The 22,889-nt window shown below is 43.4% G+C and overlaps 1 protein-coding gene across 2 annotated transcripts in view; it reads right to left on the reverse strand.

Moving 5' to 3' along the window:
- The window catches only part of gas7b (growth arrest-specific 7b), a 462,775-nt gene that overhangs the window by 122,719 nt on the left and 317,167 nt on the right, over positions 1–22,889 (reverse strand). For both annotated transcript variants that reach the window (XM_068057959.1, XM_068057958.1), the window contains 2 exons: positions 22,333–22,418; positions 16,956–17,009 (listed from right to left, as the gene is read on the reverse strand). In XM_068057959.1, coding sequence (XP_067914060.1) covers positions 16,956–17,009; positions 22,333–22,418 — 140 coding nt within the window. The remainder of the gene's footprint in view (positions 1–16,955; positions 17,010–22,332; positions 22,419–22,889) is intronic.

The following is a 22,889-nucleotide window of genomic DNA, read 5'->3' on the forward strand; positions in this document are numbered from 1 at the left end:
TGCTTCTTTTTTCCTCTTCCTGCCAAAATCAACAATTTCACATCTTCCCACATTATACACTATGGCTGGAATTTTACGGCCCCCCAAACGAGTGGACTGGTGGCTGGGGCGGTGGGGGGGAGGGGGTGGGGGTGGGGTTTGTGTAAAATTGAGTGGGAGGCGGGGGGAGCCGTTCATGACCCCCTACTGCCCCAGCTGCAATTTTACGCGGGGCAGCAGCAGCAAGAAATGGCCCGACCACCTCAGGCCAATCAGGGCCGTTAAGTGGCCAATTAACTGGCACTTAAGGGCCTCCTCACACCGTCGTGGGTAGTTTATCCTCAGTGGTCGGACAGTAAAAGCCTCAAGAACCTTGCCTGATAAACCAGGCGGCCTTCTTTCAGGCTGGAGGGAGGGCCTCCTGATAGGGCACCCTACACCCCACTGAGAACCGCCCCCAATGCACAACACTCCCCCCACCATCCCCTCCCTCCCCCCCACTTGGTTCACTGGGGCCTGGCCGACTGCCCTAAAAACTTACATCCTTTCCCTGGCCGTCCTTCACCTCGTTTGGGTTGGCTGGGTGTAGTCCCAGCAGTGGCCACCATGCCCAGTGGCACTGCTGTGACCAAGAGCTGCCAGCCCATTGATTGGCCAGCAGCACCATTAGGCAGGACTTCCTGCCTCAAGGAGTTGGAAGTCCCGCCCAAGATCAATTCAGGGCCTGGGGAGCAAAAAATCCTGGTCTGGCTCCCCAGGCCCAGCGGAAAAGGGTTCGCCACCGGCTTTTTGGCCAATGAAAAATTCTAGCCCATGTGCCAGATTTTTGCCCACTCATTTAACCTATCTATATCCCTTTGTAGCCTCCTTATGTCCTCTTCACAAGTTACCTTCCTACCTATCTTTGTGTCATCAGCAAATTTAGCAAGCTTACCTTCGGTCCCTTCATCTAAGTCATTGATATAAATTGTAAAATGTTGAGGCCCCAGCACTGATCCCAATGGCACACCACTTGTACATCTCGCAAAGCAGAAAATGACCCATTTATGCCTAGTCTCTGTTTCCTGTTAGCTAGCCAATCTTCTATCCATGCCAATATGTTACCCCCTACACCAAGAGCTTTTATTTTCTGCTACAACCTTTGAAGTTGCACCTCATCAAATACCTTCTGAAAATCTAAGTACAGTCCATCCACTGGTTCCCCTTTATCCACAGCCCATGTTACCTTTCCAAAGAACTCAATAAATTGGTTAAACATGATTTCCCTTTCACAAAACCATATTGACTGTGCCTGATTACCTTGAATTTTTCTAAGTGCCCTGTGTCATGATACTGCTTTTTTTTTGGGACAGGGGTGGGGGTGGGGGGAAATTTGCAGTGTGTCTTTAAGACAGAAAAGGATCAGGACTGCTTTAAGAACAAGCCAGCCTCAAAAGTTAGCAAGGAAAGTGCATCTTGGTTGCCCAAATACAGCCATTCAGAGACCAAGAACAAGATATACAATGTTGCGATTAACTTTTGAAACTAGCTGAAAAACTGGCTTTTGCAGAGGCAGTTAACAGACACAGACTTTTCTGCCAGCATGTACTGAAGGAAATAGGAAAGCTCTCCCTCGGTCTATTTAAACCCAATTTATTATACTCTCAGAATTCTGAAAAGTCAAGCCAAATTAATTATTTATTTTTAAATTGTTTATCGGTGTTCATCGTTGAAAAAGGAAAAGTGGCACTTCGGCTGCTGAACTGGACTGCTGGATTTCCTATGGTTGAGGAACTTGTTTCTTTTCCCATCGGAAGGCTGCGAGGACTTCAAGCAACCTTGGATTGTTCCACATTGCAAGATTCCACTTCGCAGGAGGGTAAATTTGCAAGAACTTTTGTTACTTTTTTTTTAAATGTTGTTTATATCTGAGTAGTGTTTAAGAATTTAGTTTTTCTAATAAACAGTTAATTTGCTGATCTAAAGACACCTGGTTTGGTTCGCCTCATTTGGGGGTTAATAGATGGTTCAATTCGGCTGTGGTTTTCTTTAATTTGGAAAGTTTAAAGTGAGATGTTAGGCGATTGATGGAGTGATGGGACTGAATTGACAGTGCGTTGCTTCCACTGCAGTCAGAATCATATATTTCGATTGGGAGCTTTGTCTTGAGCCTGCCATAACACCTGCTTTAACGTCTTTAATAATAGCTTCTAAAATATTTTCCCTATGACAAGATGTTAAGCTAACTAGCCTGTAGTTTCCTGCTTTCCTTTTCCCTCCCTTTTTGAATTAAGGAGTTAAGTTCGATATTTTCCAATTTAATGGAACCTTTCCCGAATCTAGGGAAGTCTGGAAAACTAAAACCAACACATCAACTATCTCACTAGCCACTTCTTTTATGATCCTAGGATGAAATCCATCAGGACCCAGGAACTTGTCAGCCCGCAGTTCCAACAATTTGCACAGTACTATTTCCCTGGTGAATGTAATTTTCTTGAGTTCCTCCTTCCCTTCCATTTCCTGATTTACAGCTATTTCTGGGATGTTACTTCTATTGTGAAGACTGATGCAAAATACCTGTTCAATTCATCTACCATCTCCTTATTTTCCATTATCAATTCCCCAGACTTACTTTCTTTAGGACCAACACTCATTTTGTTAACTCTCTTTCTAAATATCAATAGAAACACTTACTGTCAGTTTTTAGATTTCTAGCTAGCTTTCTCTCGTACTCTAATTTTTCCCTCCTGATTAATCTTTTTGTCTTTTGTGCATCGTTCATGATGCTCACATTCTGGTTTCCTCTACGTTGGGGAGACCAAACGCAGATGGGGTGATTGCTTTGCTGAATTTCTCCATTCAGTCCACAAGCATGACCCAAGGCTTCCGGTCGTCCGTCATTTTAATTTTCCGTCCCACTCCGACCTCTCTGTCCTTGACTGCCTACACTGTTCCAATGAAGCCCAATGGAAGCTCAAGAAACAGCACCTCATTTTCGATCAGCCATTTTAAAACAATCTGGACACAACACTGGGCTCAACAACTTCAGATCAAAGTCACTGCTCACATTTTTGTAGACATCAGGTGTTCGTAATGATTCTACTGTTGTCAATTACATCTCCTCTCGACCCATCTTTTGTTTTTGTTGTCCCGTTACCAACCCCTTTTACTTTGCACCATTATCCATGTTGTCATTTCATCTTTCCTGCTTTTCAACCCATCACATATCTTGCCTTTAGATTTTTTACTCTCCTCCCCTTGCCTCTGTACTTGCTTAAAACCTTTTGCATCTGTTGAAAAGATGCTAGAAAAAATATCAAGATTAGGAATGATTAAAAGAAATAAAAACTTGCATCAAATTGCCCTTTCACAACCTTAGGACATGCCAAAGCACTTTCCAGCCAATGAAGTACTTTGAATCACATAGTCACTATCGTGAGGGAGGAAACCAGCAGTCCATTTGCACACAGCAAAGCGACAATGACCAGATAATCTGTTTCTAACAATGTTGACTGAGGGAATAAATGTTGGTCAGGATCCTAAGACAACTCGCCTCCTCTTCAACATAGCGCCAATGAAGAAAAGCAGAATTATTTTGAAAAGGCATGAAATTTCTAAATACTGATGTTGAGAGACTTGTCTGTACTAGTACAAGGAACATAAAAAGCTATCATGCAGGTACATTAAGCAATTAGAAAGGCAAATGGCATGTTGGCCTCTAGTGCAAGGGGATTGGAATACACGAATAAGGAAGTCTTGCTACAATTATACAGGGCTTTGCTGAGACCTGGAGTACTGTGTGTAGTTTTGGTTTCCATATTTAGGGAAGGATATATTCGCACTGGAGGCAGTACAGCAAAGGTTCACTAGATTGGTTCCTGGGATGAGAGGGTTGTCCGATGATGACAGGCTGAGTAAATTGGGCCTATACTCTCTGGAGTTTAGGAGAATGAAAGGTGATGTCATTGAAACATACAAGATTCTGAAGCGGCTTGACAGGGTAGATACTGAGAGGTTGCTTCCCTTGGCTGGGGAATCTAGATCATGGGGTCACAGTCTCCGGAAAAGAGGTCAATCATTAAGGACTGAGTCAAGGAGAAACTTCTTCACTCAAAGGGTTGTGAATCTTTGGAATTCTCTACCCCAGGGGATTGCAGATGTTCCATCATTGAGTATATTTAAAGCTGAGATAGACAGATTTTTGGTCTCTCAAGGAATCAAGGGTTATGGGGGCGGGCAGGAAAGTGGAGCTGAAGTAGATCAGCCATAATTGTATTGAATGGCAGAGCAGGTTCAAGTGGCCGTATGGTCTACTTTTTCTCCTATTTCTGATGCTCTGTGGGTTTCTGCCGGGTGCTCCAGTTTCCTCCCACAGCCAAAGACTTGCAGGTTGATAGGTAAATTAGTCATTGTAAATTGCCCCTAGTGTAGGTAGGTGGTAGGAGAATGGTGGGGATGTGGTAGGGAATATGGGGTTAATGTAGGATTAATATAAATAGGTGGTCGTTGGTCGGCACAGACTCGGTGGGCCGAAGGGCCTGTTTCAGTGCTGTATCTCTAAATAAAAAAATAATAAATAATGTTGATGGGATGTTTTAGGTCCACCTGAGAAGGCAGACAGGGCCTTAGTTTAATGTTTCACACTAAAGATGATTGATTTAACAAGATCCTGACGGTGTCAGTGCTTTTCCAACATGGTGTCCACGGAGGTTACCTGAGAGGTCTGAAAGTGGTGGGGCTGTGTTGGGCAGACCCAAATGGAACAATGATCGTGGGTTGACAATTGCCAGAGCTAAGTGTGCAATTAAATTGTGGGATTAAAGGCAGCGTGGTTACACAACTGACTGGCAAGACTTGTAACAAAATGTTCATAACAATTCACTTTGGGACACAGAGGCCTTAATTTTCAAATTGTAATGCCAACAGTAAACCATTCCATTTAATAAAAAGTTACTGTTTGCCCTGAGATAGGAAAATCTGGGTGACATACACTTAAATTTATTATAGATAATCCTAAAAAAGCATTTCATGTCCAATAGCATTGGTTGGAATATGAATAAACATGCAATTGGAAACTATAAAATAAATAGCCCTTTACACAGGTCAATGTGCACTTATTCACACAGTAACTAACTGTACTTCAACATAATTCATTGTACATGAAGCACTTTGGGATGTTTCGAAGAGCTATGATTAAAATGCTCTATGAATATAACTTCTTCATTTTCAAGAGAGATTCACTTCATTAGATATCCTCTTAAATTACAAATAAAACTGTTATGTCCAATTCTGATCAATTTTAGAATATTTGTTGGTTTTTCTGTTATATAGCTCTATTTAAGTTGGGAGCACCAGTGATACTGGCTGGGAGGAGGTGCAATGACTGACAGTGTGGATGGGGGAGGAAATTAGCCTTTACAGTTAAAATTCCAGCATCACTGTCTGACTTATTAACCTTCTGAACAGTTCTACAAATGATGCCATCAGCCTTTACTAATACAACAAATATGTTGTCCCACTACCACCAAATAGTAAAAAGATGGGCAAAAAGATGTTAGGGCGGCACAGTGGTGCAGTGGTTAGCACCGCCGCCTCACAGCTCCAGCGACCTGGGTTCAATTCTGGGTACTGCCTGTGTGGAGTTTGCAAGTTCTCCCTGTGGTTTCCTCCCACAGCCAAAAGACTTGCTGGTTGGTAGGTAAATTGGCCATTATAAATTGCCCCTAGTATAGGTAGGTGGTAGGGGAATATAGGGACAGATGAGGATGTGGTAGAAATATGGGATTAGTGTAGGATTAGCATAAATGGGTGGTTAATGGTTGGCACAGACTCGGTGGGCCGAAGGGCCTGTTTCAGTGCTGTATATCTAAATCTAAAGTACAGATGCAACTATTTGTAATAATAATGGCTTGGATTTTGCCAACAGTGGCGAAGCAAGGGCACTCACCACTATTCTGGAAGAAAGCTGCCCGCAAACATCTAGCGATCTCTGAGGCCTGGTTTTCTGCTTTGCTGACTGCAGTTTAAATCTGGTACCAGGTTAAGGGTTGTCTTGATGTGTAGCAACAGTGACGTTAGCAAGCAGGTCGACAGCCAATAATATTGAATTATTCATGCACAGAAGACCAGAGTTAAAAACACTGAAAATACTTCAATTTAAATTTTCAGATACTGAAATAAATGTATGACTGTATTAAGATTGAAACCGAAATAAAGATAAACAGATGTATAAAAAAAAACAGTTTTAAAAAATTTGGGGAATTTTTAATCATTGCGATGTAATTTGCAAATATAGAATTAGCTTTGCAGGGCCAATAAGGCTGTTAGGCAGCAATTATGAAATTAGTATACCGTTATAAACCCTGTTACACCTCATTCAACAAGGTGCAACATTTTCAAAGGTTTTTAAAGCGAGATTAATACTATAATAGTGGAATTACTTGTCAATTCATGACTGCAATGGAGATAACAGTCTGTGGGAACCTCTACAGCAGACTCTATGGAAGAGAGTAGACTCACCGACAGCAACCTCTGCATTTCTGTGTCATTCTGTGCATGTCTGAACTCCCAAAGTTGCTGTCAGTTTCATTGGACAATTGGCAGTGGACGCTGACAGTTTCGCCATCATTACCACAATGAAACCTGGGCCATTGTTTTCGAAAGGACTACAAATGAGCTGTTTGCCTTTCTGAGCCATTCCCAAGGCTGTGTGGGCAGAAATTTCAACTTTGGCAGTAGTGCAAAATGAGCAATATCAGCTTGACTGTTCATTATAAACCCCCACCCGTTATACTACACCCCCCATTATAAACCCCCACCCGTTATACTACACACCCCCATTATAAACCCTCACCCTTTATCCTACACACCCCCATTATAAACTTCCATCCTTTTTACGACATCCCCCCATTATAAATCCCCATCCTTTATACCACCCGTGATAAACCCCCACCCTTTATACTACACACCCCCCATTATAAACCCCCACCCTTTATACTACACACCATTATAAACCTGCTGCTTTCAAATGCGTTCAAGTCCTCTGAAGAAGGAATTTTCCTCCACACAAGATCAGGGGGCAGGTTGTTCAACCTTGCCCGTCTAAGAGCGAGGTCCAAAGTACAGAAAGTCCTCATCAGGGAACTCCTCTTTGCTGACGATGCTGCTTTAACATCTCACACTGAAGAGTGTCTGCAGAGTCTCATCGACAAGTTTGCGGCTGGCTGCAATGAATTTGGCCTAACCGTCAGCCTCAAGAAAACGAACATCATGGGGCAGGACGTCAGAAATGCTCCATCCATCAATATTGGCGACCACGCTCTGGAAGTGGTTCAAGAGTTCACCTACCTAGGCTCAACTATCACCAGTAACCTGTCTCTAGATGCAGAAATCAACAAGCGCATGGGAAAGGCTTCCACTGCTATGTCCAGACTGGCCAAGAGAGTGTGGGAAAATGGCGCACTGACACGGAACACAAAAGTCCGAGTGTATCAGGCCCGTGTCCTCAGTACCTTGCTCTATGGCAGCGAGGCCTGGACAACGTATGTCAGCCAAGAGCGACGTCTCAATTCATTCCATCTTCGCTGCCTCCGGAGAATACTTGGCATCAGGTGGCAGGACCGTATCTCCAACACAGAGGTCCTCGGGGCGGTCAACATCCCCAGCTTATACACACTACTGAGTCAGCGGCGCTTGAGATGGCTTGGCCATGTGAGCTGCATGGAGGATGGCAGGATCCCCAAAGACACATTGTACAGCGAGCTCGCCACTGGTATCAGACCCACCGGCCATCCATGTCTCCGCTTTAAAGACGTCTGCAAACGCGACATGAAATCCTGTGACATTGATCACAAGTCGTGGGAGTCAGTTGCCAGCGTTCGCCAGAGCTGGCGGGCAGCCATAAAGACGGGGCTAAAGTGTGGCGAGTCGAAGAGACTTAGTAGTTGGCAGGAAAAAAGACAGAGGTGCAAGGGGAGAGCCAACTGTGCAACAGCCCCGACAAACAAATTTCTCTGCAGCACCTGTGGAAAAGCCTGTCACTCTAGAATTGGCCTTTATAGCCACTCCAGGCGCTGCTTCACAAACCACTGACCACCTCCAGGCGCTTATCCATTGTCTCTCGAGATAGAGGCCAAAGAAGATTATAAACCCCACCCTTTATACTACACACCACTCATTATAAACCCCCCCTCCTTACTCTACACACTACCTATTATAAAGCCCCACCCCTTATACTACACACTGCCCATTATATACCCCACCAGTTTTTCCCTCTCCTGCCTGTTATAAACAGCTGCCCATTATGCCCTACCCTGCCCATTACGCTACGCTCTGTCCATTATACCCTCCCTGTCCATTATGGCTTCAATGCTGAGGAAAATCAGGCGATGTACAAGGGGCAGGACTGCTGACAAGATAGTGCCCGTTTTACACCCCTGCCACCCCAGCTGAAGTTGAAAGCTCTGGCAGTGGGTTCCCAGTACAAGGATGATACCAAAATAGTTCTTTACGAAACAGTCATTAATTACAGCTCTATGAAATAAATTGGCAGTATGGTAAGTGGTGAGGATTAGCCTGCTGGTGGAGGAATGGTGAAATACACAGATTAAAGTCTCAGCTCTAAAATAAAGCTGACTTCAAACAGTGTGAATTTGCCTTGTGGCAGTGGGGGGGGTGGGGGGGGGGGTGTTGGTGGGGTGCGGGTGGTGGTAAATGAAATTGTGTTGAACTGATACAAAAATACCTGCTAAATTGTATTTCTATTGTCCTTTTTCCAGAAATGTCCTTCCTTTGCTCCATAAAGTCCTACCTGTTGCTGGGCTATATTCCCAAACTACAGGTAGTGCTCCAGTAGTCATTCCTCATGTATGAGCCTGGAGAGTCAGTGCTGACAACCCAGTGAACAATGGATGGCATCATTGCCTTATTCATGCCTGTCCTCACATTGGTACATAAAAAAATGCTTAAGAGGAAGCATTGGTTTGTGATCAGGAGTGACCTGATTTACCAGCTGCCTCGCCTGTGGCCAACTGTATCACCCACTATTACCATATCGGCTGAGATCAACTAATTCAGCACAGATTTTAAATTCGCTGGCCATACACATTCACAGTGAGAAAATTTCAAAGACGGATTCAATCCCTGCATTAACAGAAGGGTAACTAAAGCTGTACTGTTGGGTAAAGGATGTACAAGGATAATATGGCAATGCCGTGTTTTGGAGACAATAATAATTTTTGGGAAAAAAAACACCTTTAAGATACTGGTGTCAAGAAAGTCAAATGTAAAAAATAATGTTAATGAAAATCCAATTCAAGTTTCCCATAATAACTGGCAAAACAGCAGAGTTTAGTCAGTGTGAACAGTGAATCCTGAGGTTATCAACAACACTACAGCATTGACTGTGCCACCGAGAGTGCCTGTTACCATGGCAACCTACAGTTTGCTTTCAGTGAAATGAAGCGTGACATTTGAAACACAAATGACAGATGTTGCCATTACGGTATTAAGGTCCGTGCGCTATGCAATTACAGAAACGCTTGACTGATTTGCAGCTAACCAGCCTCTCTGATGCCACATAAACATTGCCAGGTTGCTGTCACCAGCTTTGCAGAAATCCACAGTAACCTGGCAACATGAGCAAGGTGGCACTTGTGCTGCTGAAAGTAGTGCACATCAACCAACAGCAACACATTTGACCTATGATCCTAATTGCGAAAGAAATCCTAAACATCTTCACATCAGAGCCAGTCGTGTTTCAGTGACCAGCACATTGAGTGGCTGAAGCACTCAGGCCCACACTTCAAAGCGCTGAGGTAGGGTTTCCCTCCCTCCAACCTAAGTGGATCTTCCCCAGTCATTGACTAAGAAGCTGAAGCCCGGGAAGCAGGCACCCTTTGCAAGCAGCCTGCGCACACAACCTTTTAACATGAGATTGGAAGCCATTCCACAATATGAACAGGCCAGTTTCTACAGCAGTGTGAGCTGAGACACTGTAGAACCACTTGTCACATGTGTCTGTGGAGATTCAATGTGACGAAACAGGATATTTTGCAAAATAAAAGAAATTCGCCATACTGCAGTCGAATAATTGCGAGGTCATCCACTTTGTATGGGAGAAAGACAAATTGGAATATTTCCTTAATGAGGAGAGACTAGTCAATGTGAGCGAGCAAAGAGATTTAGGTGTGAATCATTAAAACTATAGCACAGATTAAAAAGTAAATCAGAAAGACTGATGGTATGTTAGCCTTCATCTCAAGGGAGCTGGAGTACAAAAGTGAGCAAGTTATGCTTCAGTTGTACAAAACCTTGGTCAGACCTCATCTGGAGTGCTACAATCAGTTTTGGGAACCGAACCTTAGGAAAGATATATTGGCCTTGGGAGGGGTACAGTGCAGAATCACCAGAATGATATTAGGCCTTAAAGAGTTAAATTATAAGGACAGGTTGCATAAACTTGGCTTGTATTCCCTTGCATTTAGGTTGAGATATGATCTAATTGAGATATTTGGAATGATAAAAGGTTTGATAAGTTAGATACAGAGAAACTTATTCCACTGTGGGTGAACCGCAAACAAAGGGGCATAATCTTTAAATCAGAACCAAGTAATACAGAGTGAAATCAGAAAGCACATCTTCATACAAAGGGCAGTAGAAATCTGGAACTTTATCCTCCAAAAGGCTTTGGATGCTGGGTCAATTGAAATTTGTAAGACAAAGACCAATAGATTTTTTTTCTTAGGTAAGGGCATCAAGAGATATAGAACAAAGGCAGGCAAATGGAGCTGAAGTGCTGATCATAACCTAACTGAAAGGCAAAACAGACTGGAGAGAATGATTGGTTTACTCCTGTTCACAGGTTCACCAGTCTGCTGAGTTAAATGATCTCAGTTGAAACAGCAGTAAAGGTGTTACAAGTGGCCTCAACATTCCTGGGTGTGGATGGATATTGGTTGAGCAAATGATCAAACTCAGTGGTGATGCCTCATACAGTTGAATAGTTGAAGAACCACCATTTGGGACAAAATGCTTAGATGGTTGGTGTCGGTGGAACTGTGCTCCAATATGCAGCAGTGGAGGAATTGGGAGGGTTTTTTGATATATATATTATCTTCTTTTGGGCCTCCTTATCTCGAGAGACAATGGATACGCGCCTGGAGGTGGTCAGTGGTTTGTGAAGCAAATTATCTACACACACACATATATAATTTTTAAAAACTTCCCTTCCTATCAGCTAACTTCAATTATACTTGATTTCTTGTGGTTATTGCAGAGCATACCACTTTCCCTATCACTTTGAGCTGCATCTAAAATCTTAGCATGAACTTGGGTGGCACATACCCAAAGGAGAATGAAAAAGAGACAATAATAAATGCATACATTACAAATTGAACAAGTTTGTCAGCTTGTTCAACCGTTAACACACAAGAGTTCAGATAACTACATAAGTCTTCAGGTTATATAACAATGAAATTTAGAATATATCCATGGGGCAACTTTCATCCTATCTCTACCTCCTGTGCATCTCAAGAGGCCTGTTGCTTTATGTCTCTATGACCTACATCCAGAGCCTGTTAATAAAACATAGACGGATAGCAGCCTTTGTTAACAAGTTAGTGAGGAGTTTGACTTAGAGTGATGCAAGACTTGTCCTTCATCTCGAGTTGATCCTCGAAGGATACCAAGTGGTAGAGTTTCAACTGCATCACAGCAATTGCGAAGTTTAAGTAACATTTGGAAATTAAAACAATAATAGTGTAACTGGAGTCAAATTTGATCAATGCCCCATGAACCTAGCCATTCCTTCCAGCAATCAGCCCTAGTCTTGGTCATATAAGGCAAAGGGAAACCAAAAATGTTCAGTTTTGAATTCATCTGCATAGGAAAGTTATTGGGTTTATGATAATTACAACAATGATGAAATGAGAGCAAATTAATAAGAACAAATTCTGATTTAGAAAATTGAGACAAGAATGGTATGATACTTCAGGCAGCTTCAAGAAGTCACCACATTAAAGATTACCTATACATGCAACGAGTACTCACAGAAAAGGCATCATAATTTCTGGGCAGTTCAAGTCAATCCATCACTTGCTCCAACAGAGAAGTAGCAGATAGATAATAGCTGAACATACAGACTGTACACAAGAGAGAGGAGTAGTAGCAGGCTATCAAGAGGCCTTAATGGCAGCAGTATTGAGATAAAACTTGTTAAGGGCTGATGATGACTATGATGATGGCAGCCACTTGAGAACCTGTGGCAGTGTGCTTCTCGGTGTCCTGCACGTTTTAACAAAGTCAGTCTTCCATGGTGCTGCTCACCTACTCAAAAATTTGAAACTGAACTTCTGGCAAATCTAGTGCAGCTGGACTTGCTCATAAGTTGAGTTCCAGGCTTCCCCAGGGCATACATAGGGCATGAGTAGGACTTCAGTTACAACTTAAAATATTCAAATGTTTACAATTACTTTCATTTACATAATATTTTAGTTGGTGCTGAAGTGGATACTTGGTGATGGTTAAATCTAATCGAGTGCCTGCTTCTCAATTATGCTGCATGCTTAGAAAGCCAGGGGAACACTAAGTGAATTTGGACAGACACGAAACTCATTAGTAAGATACAATTTGACACTGTCTATTTTCTTCTCTATTGGGCTCACATCACTAATCTCATGTCTTCCATTAGTGCTATTGAATTGGTCTGTAAGTAACAAAGATTTGAAATATGGAAAACTGCAAGTGCTTCTGAACAGAGTAAAAAATATCATTGGTCCCCATGTGTGCTGCTGCACAGGAGCTTTTTATTTTGCTGAGTATACATAGGAAAAACCGTCATGAATGTAGGACAGCTTCACCAATGCTACGTGGATCATTTTACAAAGATTACGATTTGGATACGCTGCTACAATCAATGTGTAAATGTCAAGTATGAAGACCAAACCCTTAGGTAAACATGATCTAGAGAAACATAAATAATTGATAGATAACTCCAAAATGTGTTGGTTTTTTTCAGAAAAAAAAACCCAACAGCAAGAAAAGCAGCAATTCAATCTCGCAGCTCTGCTCAAGGCGTGCGCTTGAGATTTATGGCATCAACAGAATGGCTTGATTGAATGACTGCCTTTTAACTTACTGCCAGACATCTATTATTCATCATGTATTGTGATAAAATTGACTGCTCTGTAATTACAATATCACCGTTATTAGGGATGAATGTTTGGGTTCTTTCAGAGTTTTTATGAAGCTAAAGGCTCAGTGCCAGTGACACACCCACAGCATCAGGCTGCAGAATACAGAAGACATCGTCTTACATTGTCAAACCAGACTGAATACTGGATACAAGATGCTCTTCACTGCCAAAAATTGTGGATTGTCACATTCCTGCCGTCCCCCAACCAAACTGCCCTTGACAAGTTATGTCCTGACCATTAGACTTGCATGAATTAATCCTTCCCAGCAGACTGGTGGTGTGAAATTGACACAGAGTAAGATATTTTTTATTTATTTAGAGATACAGCACTGAAACAGGCCCTTCGGCCCACCGAGTCTGTGCCGTCCATCAACCACACATTTATACTAATCCTACATTAATCCCATTACCCTCTCACATCCCCACCTTCCCTCAATTCCCCTACCACCTACCTATACTAGGGGCAATTTATAATGGCCAATTTACCCATCAACCTGCAAGTCTCTGGTTGTGGGAGGAAACCGGAGCACCCGGCGAAAACCCACGTGGTTAGAGGAAGAACTTGCAAACTCCGCAGAGGCAGTACCCAGAATCGAACCCGGGTCGCTGGAGCTGTGAGGCTGCAGTGCTAACCACTGCGCCGCCCACATTGACATCGTTTAGCTCCCCTGAAGGCTATGCTGGGCAAAGTTAGCTGATTCAAGTCTCAAAAGCAGTGGCGACAGTATAATTGCCTTCAGTAGCACTAAGCTAGGGAGAAAGTTAAGTAAGATTGTTGGAAATGCCTTGTCCTGAATGCAACTGCATTTGCTTTAAGTGCATGCACATGGATAATTGGGTGAGAACAAGATCTGGACTCAACTAAGATGCCCTAGAGAGTCGAATATCCTGCCACACTCAATGTCAAAGCTCACACATGCAGAATGTTCCACTTAGGCAAGGTGCTGGAGAATGCCTGATGACCAAATGCACAATGTTTATCATCCATAATCCAATAAGGAAGAAACACCTCGAAAAAAACCTTACATTATAGAGCCTTTGGCAATCTCAAAGTGTCCCAAAGTGCTTTAGATTCAATGAAATACTTTTGAAGTGTTGTAATGTAGATTACATGGTAACCAGCTTGCACAGACAAGCTCCAAAAATCAGCAGCGTGGTAAACAACCAGTTCTTCTGTTTTGGGTTAAAAATTGAAAAGACTGGAACTACTCAGCAGGTGTAGGCGACCACCATCCAACCCGTGAACTATATGTAACCTGGTATGTGGGGAAAGTAGTGTGCGTGGCTAAAAGTGGTAAACAAGTCCACAGCAGCGATGTAGGATATGTGATGAGACAGCAATGTGGTGTAACTGAACTGCTGAAGGGGAAAGTGGATGGACTAATACCTGTGAGGTCTGATGAAGGCATGTCTAACTTGCTGCTAAATTTGTAATAGATGCACCATGTGAGCTGGTTGCTTGGAGATCGGGGGTTGGCGGAGTGAAGCAGTGCCTTGTTATCAGACAAGGGCTGGAGAACAGAGAACTAGCTATGCATCGTGGTTGAAACTTGAGGGATGAGGCTACCAAAAAACAAGCAGATGTCAAAACCGGTGAAAGGTTGACAGACTGTGGCTGACATGGCTCACAAAGTATGACTGTTACCCCAACCCCATGGGTGGGTTTGGGACCCACAAACAGTCCCAGCTCCTATTTCCAGCCTTCAATAGTGCAGTGCTCCCTCAGTGCTGTCAGCCTTGATTATGTGTCCAAGTCTCTGGACTGGAGCATGAACCAGGAAAATGGAGGAGAAGCAAGAAAATTGGCCATGAAATCTGTTCCATATGATTCAGCTACTTAGCACTTTAAACAGCTGGGCTATTGCGGAACTGCAAGATGCAATTTTTACCAAGCAGTGTGTGTGGAGCATATCGCTATGGGATATTCAAGGGTTACTGCTACAAGTTCATGCACTCAGCACAGAGTCTCACCTACCAGAAACATAGAATTGGAATTTTGCTGCACACTCCTCGATTGTCTGCCCAAGGATTGATGGGAGAATTAACTCACAACATTACCCATATAATGAACAATTTGTGCTGTTAAGTGGGAATCAATACGGTGCAACAATTTGAACATTTACTGAAGACACTAGCTAATATGGGACTAATAGGAAGGTTCTGTGGAAATCGATTAGCTCAGCAATTGGAGCAGTGTAATAAGTTCTCACCTAGTCAAAGCCATAGCAGTCCTATTTAGGACAGTGTTTAAAGCAGCAGTTCTGCTGTAACAGTATACGGAGTTTATCTTCTGCTTTGTAAAGCAACCAACAAGCTTATTAGTTGTTCTTTGTTTTTGATCTTGAAGACATCTTTCAATAGTGTGTTAAGAGTATTTATGGAATTCAATATTGCAGGGGTATCCAAATCAGAAGCCTGAAATTCAGTCAACTCGGTGCTATTTGTACTCATTTATTACTCATTGGCTTGCCCTATTTGAATTACATGCGGTTTGGAAAGGGCTGTCCTCAGTGTTATGGCCTCATTGGTGGATAAATCCTAATTATAACACCGAGATTCTTCACTGTCACCAACTTATATGCAACTTAACAAGACCACAGCTTTAAACATCTTTACATGGCCTCAGAGACTTCATGGTACACAGCTATGCAACTGATCAAGACAAAAGGATAGACATCCATGTAATAAAGCACAGTGCAGTGCGAGTGGTTTTCTTTTGCATTTAATCTAGCTGACACTCCAAGGTGGTACTGAGGGAGTGCTGCACTATTGCAGGTGCCAACTTTCTGATGAGACATTAAACCGAGGCCCAGTCTGCCCTCTTGGGTAGATGTTAAGGATCCCATGGCACTATTTTGTAGTTCTCCCTTGTGTCCAGCATCGCTACAAGAGATTATCTGGTCATCATCATATTGCTGATTGTGAGATCTTACTGTGAACAAATTGTCTTGTCTTATTTCCTACATTACTGCAGTGACTAGACTGAAAAAACTGCTTCATTGGCAGTAAAGCTCTTTGGGATGTCTTGAGATCATGAAGCATAAATACGAGTCTTTTTTTAATGTTTTGTTTTTCTCGCTGCACCATTGTTTAAGTTGGAAAATCAGGAGCTGGCACCTACCTTATAAAATACAGCCGTGACAGTGAGGAACTTTTGCTGTTCATGTGGGTGCCTAGAGAAAGGTCGCAACTAACTTTGTGGCTAGGTTGATAAAGCAAGATAGCACCATGCAGCACCTCAATATCTCCTGCTTAAGTGATTTTGCAAGAGGAGGGTGCTAATATGGAACTGATTTTTGCAGTGATTAACTTAAGAAAGTCTCTGCACCAGGCACAAAATGTACCTTTATGGGAGCAAACACTAGCACAAAACCTAAATAACCAAAGACAGCTTGGAAAACATATGGTTAATTCACTACAAATAGAATGGAGCACAGCTGCGAGCTACAGGTTTTTGTGCCCCATGGTTCACAGACTGTGTAACACTGAATCAAACCTCTCTCTCTCTCTCTAGATGCACATATTTCTTCTGGCTTCAATGTACAATGCATCATTATAAGTATTAGGCTATTCAGAGATTGGAGAAAAATGAGTTTTGAAATAAAATATTTGTCTCTTGAAAGATCTGGAAATGGAATCAATTCCTCTCGGCACTTGTAAATAATTCTGAGTTTCCACTCGTCCCACTCAACCCAGCTCCATCACCATAGCAACAACAAATTGCTGAGATAATTTTAACAACAAGTCTTGCTGTTTTTTTTTGGGTGGGCTTTTTCCCGTTGCGTCTTAAAAACAGCGTACTCACCGTAATGGTGCTCTCTTTATTCTGTCTTCGGGTGGGTGACCCTACTCCTGGATTCTGAGGGAAAGAGAAGGAAGCGTCAGTAGTCATCCTGTTCAAGGAAGGGAAAAAAAGTCAGAGCTGAACTCTTGTCACTTCAGCTCACTCCGAGCCAGTTCTGACCCAGCTTTCCCCAAGTCCTCCCCCCTCCTCTCTGGCCAGACTGGTGACTTGTGACTCAAACTCGTCAGATCTCTTTGGTGAGACAAATTGAGGGCGTCTGGAGATTTCAGTGACCGCCCGAGGCAGCCATAGTAAAAGCGAGCGAATCAGTGCATGAATGCCGGTGGGAAGTGGGAAATCAACTAAGAGACTAGATACACAGGAACTTCCAACCTTCCCCCCACCCCCTCCACCACTTTCCTCCCGATGTGTGCACCCTTCTCATTAACCCCTTCTCAGCCAAACCCACACTGTTCAGAACTTTACAGCTTCACTTATTATATAGTCACATGCCGTGCTTCCCCACACCACCCACTCAAATTAATTAGTGGATTTCTCAAGCGAGTAACACTCGAATAATTGGCTGCTTGCTGACTCCATTTGAGCTGAGTTTGGAGAATGCGTCCTGGACAGAAACAGTGCACCAGATATGAATCTCACACATATCAATGCGGATGCTGCACCAGCGCTCCAAGCTCCACAGGTTATCTTCCTTTTATTATTTTCAACCCTCAAAAATAACAAATCACAACACATGGATCACATCAGGCCTGACCATTTTTTTCTCCCAGTAAAAGTGGCCACTTGCATTGGGCTGCAGTTATGCTGGAGGTGTCCATCTTTCAGATGAGATGTTAAACGCACACATAATTCATCAAGGGGTCATCAGCTAGACCGGCCTCGCACTCCTGAACACTTTTGTTTCCCCTTCCTTATCTATGCTACCAAGGCCAACTGGCATCTCACACCTTCACCCTTGAGAACATCAATTTCTGAAGCAACGACCAGGTATCAGCTGGCAGCTTGCTATATTGTGCAGCTTAGTATTACACCGAGCAGTCCATATAGCCAGTGAGCTATAAGGGGCACCAGTCCACATCATCTATAACTAGAATTAGCAAATTATGAGGGCATTGGTAGGGTAAATAGGGAGCAGCTGTTCCACTGGCAGGAGGGTCAGTAACCAGTGGACGATGATTTAAGATCATTGGCTAAAGAGCCAGAGGGGAGGTGAGCAGAATTTTTTTCTAATGCAGCGAGTTATGATGGCCAAGAAGGCACTGACTGAAAGAATGGTGGAAGCAGATTCAGTAGTAACTTTCAAAAGGGAATTGGTAAATACTAGAAGGGGGAAAAAAATGCAGGTCTATGAGGAAAAAGCAGGGAAGCAGGATTAATTAGACGGCTCTTTCATTCAGGTTGCACGGGCACGATGGGTCGAATGGCCTCCTTCTATGCTGATCATTCCATGATCTGAAGCTGTTTTTATATAAGGTGACAGATATCTGCTATCCAGTGATATGCCTGAGCGATGACAAAGAACAAAGAACAGTACAGCACAGGAACAGGCCATTCGGCCCTCCAAGCCTGCGCCGATCTTGATGCCTGTCTAAACTAAAACCTTCTGCACTTCCAGGGTCCTTATCCCTCTATTCCCATCCTATTCATGTATTTGTCAAGATGCCTCTTAAACATCACTATCGTGCCTGCTTCCACCATCTCCCCCAGCAGCAAGTTCCAGGCATTCACCACCCTTTGTGTAAAGAACTTGCCTCGCCCATCCTCTCTAAACTTTGCCCCTCTCACCTTAAACCTATGTCCCCTAGTAACTGACTCTTCCACCCTGGGAAAAAGCTTCTGACTATCCACTCTGTCCATGCCACTCATAACTTTGTAAACCTCTATCATGTCGCCCCTCCACCTCCGTCGTTCCAGTGAAAACAATCCGAGTTTATCCAACCTCTCCTCATAGTTAATACCCTCCAGACCAGGCAACATCCTGGTAAACCTCTTCTGTACCCTCTCCAAAGCCTCCACATCCTTCTGGTAGTGTAGCGACCAGAATTGCACGCAATATTCCAAGTGTGGCCTAACTAAGGTTCTGTACAGCTGCAGCATGACTTGCCAATTTTTATACTCTATGCCCCGACCGATGAAGGAAAGCATACCGTATGCCTTCTTGCCTTATCCACCTGCGTTGCCACTTTCAGTGACCTGTGGACCTGTACGCCCAGATCTCTCTGCCTGTCAATACTCCTAAGGGTTCTGCCATTTACTGTATACTTCCCAAGATTGAACTTATGTGGTGCTTAACATGACTTGCAGTTTAGTTTCATGGAGGAAGAATGGCTAAACTAGTGAGGCATTGGAGGGTGTGTCAATGCTGGTGGAACTATCCCCAGCATAGATCATTACCTTTAGAACAAGGGAGAGGAGGCAGTGGGGAGTAGGAAAAATTTCTTAATTTTGTATTTTAAACAACGAAACAGGTTTTCCCTTTTGTGTACAAACCTGATGTAATGATACCCTTCATGTTACAACTAACAGATGACCACCTTATTCTGAGCTCTTCTTTGCCTTAAATTTGGGGTGCTGGCCCTTTAAAAACAAATTCACTGTCTCCACTCGAGCAGTTTGTAAATAAGGAGATAAGCAATCCTCTCAATGGGCCCATTCAACAGATTAGCATATGAATAGGCAAAAGGGAGTCTTTATTCTGCCTCTTAAGTGTCTGCCTAGAGTAAAGAAACTATGTGGGACTTGACAAAAACTGCTGTTTTGTTATGGGCCTAATGCCGGTTTTTATGTGCCTATTGAGGCACTGGAAGAGCTCACAAGTAGCACAGCAGCTCGATCTTCCTTCTACTGTAGTCCCAATGCTTGTCCATGAGAGGCCCAAAATGAATGTTGTTGCCCTACTGTAGGCTGCAGAGCCGATTGAAATTCAGATTGAGGACTCTGTACAAAGTGCCAATTAATTGTTACTTAAGGGCCTCCTCCCACTATCGCTGGCAATTCAGTAGCTCAGAAGGCCATCCAGTAAAACCTGGAGGCCTCCTTGTGTGCTGTGAGGGGGCCCCCTGTCCGACGGAGGGTCACCCCACGGCACAAACTGGAACACCTCTTCATCTGCCCCCACCTCAAGCGTCCCCTGCAGAAACCACCCCCCTGCCTTGCCGAGGCCCAGCCAATTGTCCCCGGCTAGGCCCCACACACTTACCTATATTCCAGGGCTTTGTCCATGTCGCTGGTCCTGGCTGGGTGCAATCCCAGCAGTGGCCACTGCTCCCAGTGATTGGCCAGCAGCTCTTGGAGGTGGGACTTCCTGCCTCAGGGGGCGGACATCCCACCTGAGGCCAATTAAAGGCCTGGGCCACATAAATTACGGTGTGGTTTCCAGGCCTGGTGGAAGCGGGCTCACCATAGATTTTTTCTGCCAGTGGGTGGGGCTTCTGGCCCAATGTAATATTCCAGACATGGTTTCTGTGGTCACCTCAGGAGACACTTTCACTCCTTATTGAGGTTACCAAGTCCGGTTCAAGATATTCCTCGAAGTTTTGACCGATAATGGCTGACCACATGGCATCTGGGAATGTTATTCTGTATATCTTATAAAAACTTGGGTCCCTCAACGTTGATTATCTTTACTTGTGGTTTAATGCCAGCAGCTGTTGTGCAAGAACAGACAAAGAAGGGAAACCGAGCGGCACAGTGGTGCAGTGGTTAGCACAGCAGCCTCACAGCTCCAGCGACCTGGGTTCAATTCTGGGTACTGCCTGTGCGGAGTTTGCAAGTTCCCCCTGTGACCGCGTGGGTTTTCGCCGGGTGCTCCAGTTTCCTCCCACAGCCAAAGACTTGCAGGTTGATAGGTAAATTGGCCATTATAAATTGTCCCTAGTATAGGTAGGTGGTAGGGGAATTGAGGGAAGGTGGGGATGTGGTAGGAATATGGGATTAATGTAGGATTAGTATAAATGGGTGGTCGATGGTCAGCACAGACTCGGTGGGCCAAAGGGCCTGTTTCAGTGCTGTATCTGTAAATAAAATAAATAAATAAAGAGAGGAAACCAAAAGTGGGGGGAGGAAAGAAGAAGTGGGAGCAACTTTGATTCCACTAGTAACTCACTGAAATTGCACTGATAACTAACAGTAATTACCAATAACAGTCAGATGCATGGAACCAGTTCAACAGGGACATTCAACTGGATTGCTGGAACCAATTCAGCTGATGAACTGGAATTCATTTCCCACTTGATAACTGGTGAGAACTGGTACCAGTTTGACTGGAAGCACCAGTTATACAATAACTCAGTCTACATGTAACTGGTAGTAATTGGTGTATTGCCTTGATAACCTGTCTGTTACTAATAGTAATCCTATAATCCACTTATATTCACCCTCTAACTACAGCCTAAATCTCCCTGCACTACACAAGGTTTGGTCAAACTCCCCATTTAATGTCACTCTCAATAAGCTCCATCTCTCTCGTTATCTCCTTGGACCCTGGTTTGGACTCAGGTTCTTCATGAAAATGGCAACTTTCAAATGGGTATCTCATTCAGCGACAATCCCGACACGAACTTCACACATCAAAATCGGCTGGCAGTCTGACCTGAGCTGCACAGCGATTATATTTAGGGTAGCAGGCTCCATGAATTTCACACTTCTCACCAGACACATTGTCCTGAACTCCACTCAGTAACAACATTTCTAAACCATTCCATTGGCTTGCACTCAATATAAGGAGAGAATTACAGAAATTACAGCACAGGATGCCGATGCACCAATGGGCCTGTTTCTGTGCTGTATCGCTCTATGACTCTATGACAGGAGGGTTGGCAATTCCACTCCTCATATGCCAATGCAATCATTTTCTGTATTGACAGGAGGGAAAGCCAAATCACAATCACGCTAGTTTCTATATCATCAGTGCAATGTAAAGTAAAAAGCAAGCAATTCCAGATACACAGCACTATTGTCTGAAATGAAACGATTTCTAATACAACAGATTGCATAAAATGTGGACCATGGAGTCTCACAGGAAGTTTAACTCAATGTTCTCATTGATTTGCATATCTCTCAATCAAGCAAGGTACTAACAGAACTTGGTGTTCCGATTTAGGAGTTAGCCACCAATGAAGCAAGAAAATGCCTTTCTAGACATCCAAAAACAGAACAAAGCAGTGAGTAGAACATATAAGCACATGTCTATAACTAAGTTCACCGGGTTTTGGGAACAAAATTGCCACAGTTTGATGGCCAAAAATGGCTGTGGCTGCAGTTTGGCCACACTAACACTGTGTGTTAAGAGTTAATCTTTAGTGCAGGGCTGGAAGTTCCACTCTTCAGGATTATGACACTTTTGTGCCAAAGGTGTGTTGGAGGGTGAAGAACGTACCTGTGGATCACTGCTGGTCTTTCTCAAGGCCATGTGCGAGGTCTCTGAATGGTGTGACAGACTCCCTGACGAGTGAAAGCCATTCACTGTAATACAAACACAAGCAGCTGCATTATAAAAGACAGATCTGGTCTGATCTTCGATGCAGTCCAAAAACAAGGGTTTTTTTTTAGGTATTGTTTTGCGCTAATCCACTACTTTCAAGACACTGATCACTTCCCATCCTTGGTCTGAGATAATGCGCATTAAACTTCCTCCTAATAAAGCATTTGCTTTAGTGAGATTTTTTTTTTTACTGGGGCATGGCAAAGTAAAAAATCTGGTGTTAGTGGGACAAAGGCCCAACGGAAGGGATAGTTTCCATGGGCATCTCTGGAAGTGGCTCATTTTCTAGACAGACTTGGAGTTTTTGTCAGAGGTGGCCAATATATGCAGCAATGAAAAGAAAATATAATTTGATGAAAGCTATAAATCTGTGCTTTGCTACAAAAAGTGTGGATGATAATACCAGTTATGACTTCAGCCATCTTTCATCAGTCCATTATGTGATATCACAC

The sequence above is a fragment of the Heterodontus francisci genome, chromosome 26 (genome assembly GCF_036365525.1).
Source record: "Heterodontus francisci isolate sHetFra1 chromosome 26, sHetFra1.hap1, whole genome shotgun sequence".
Classification (NCBI taxonomy): Eukaryota; Metazoa; Chordata; class Chondrichthyes; order Heterodontiformes; family Heterodontidae; genus Heterodontus; species Heterodontus francisci.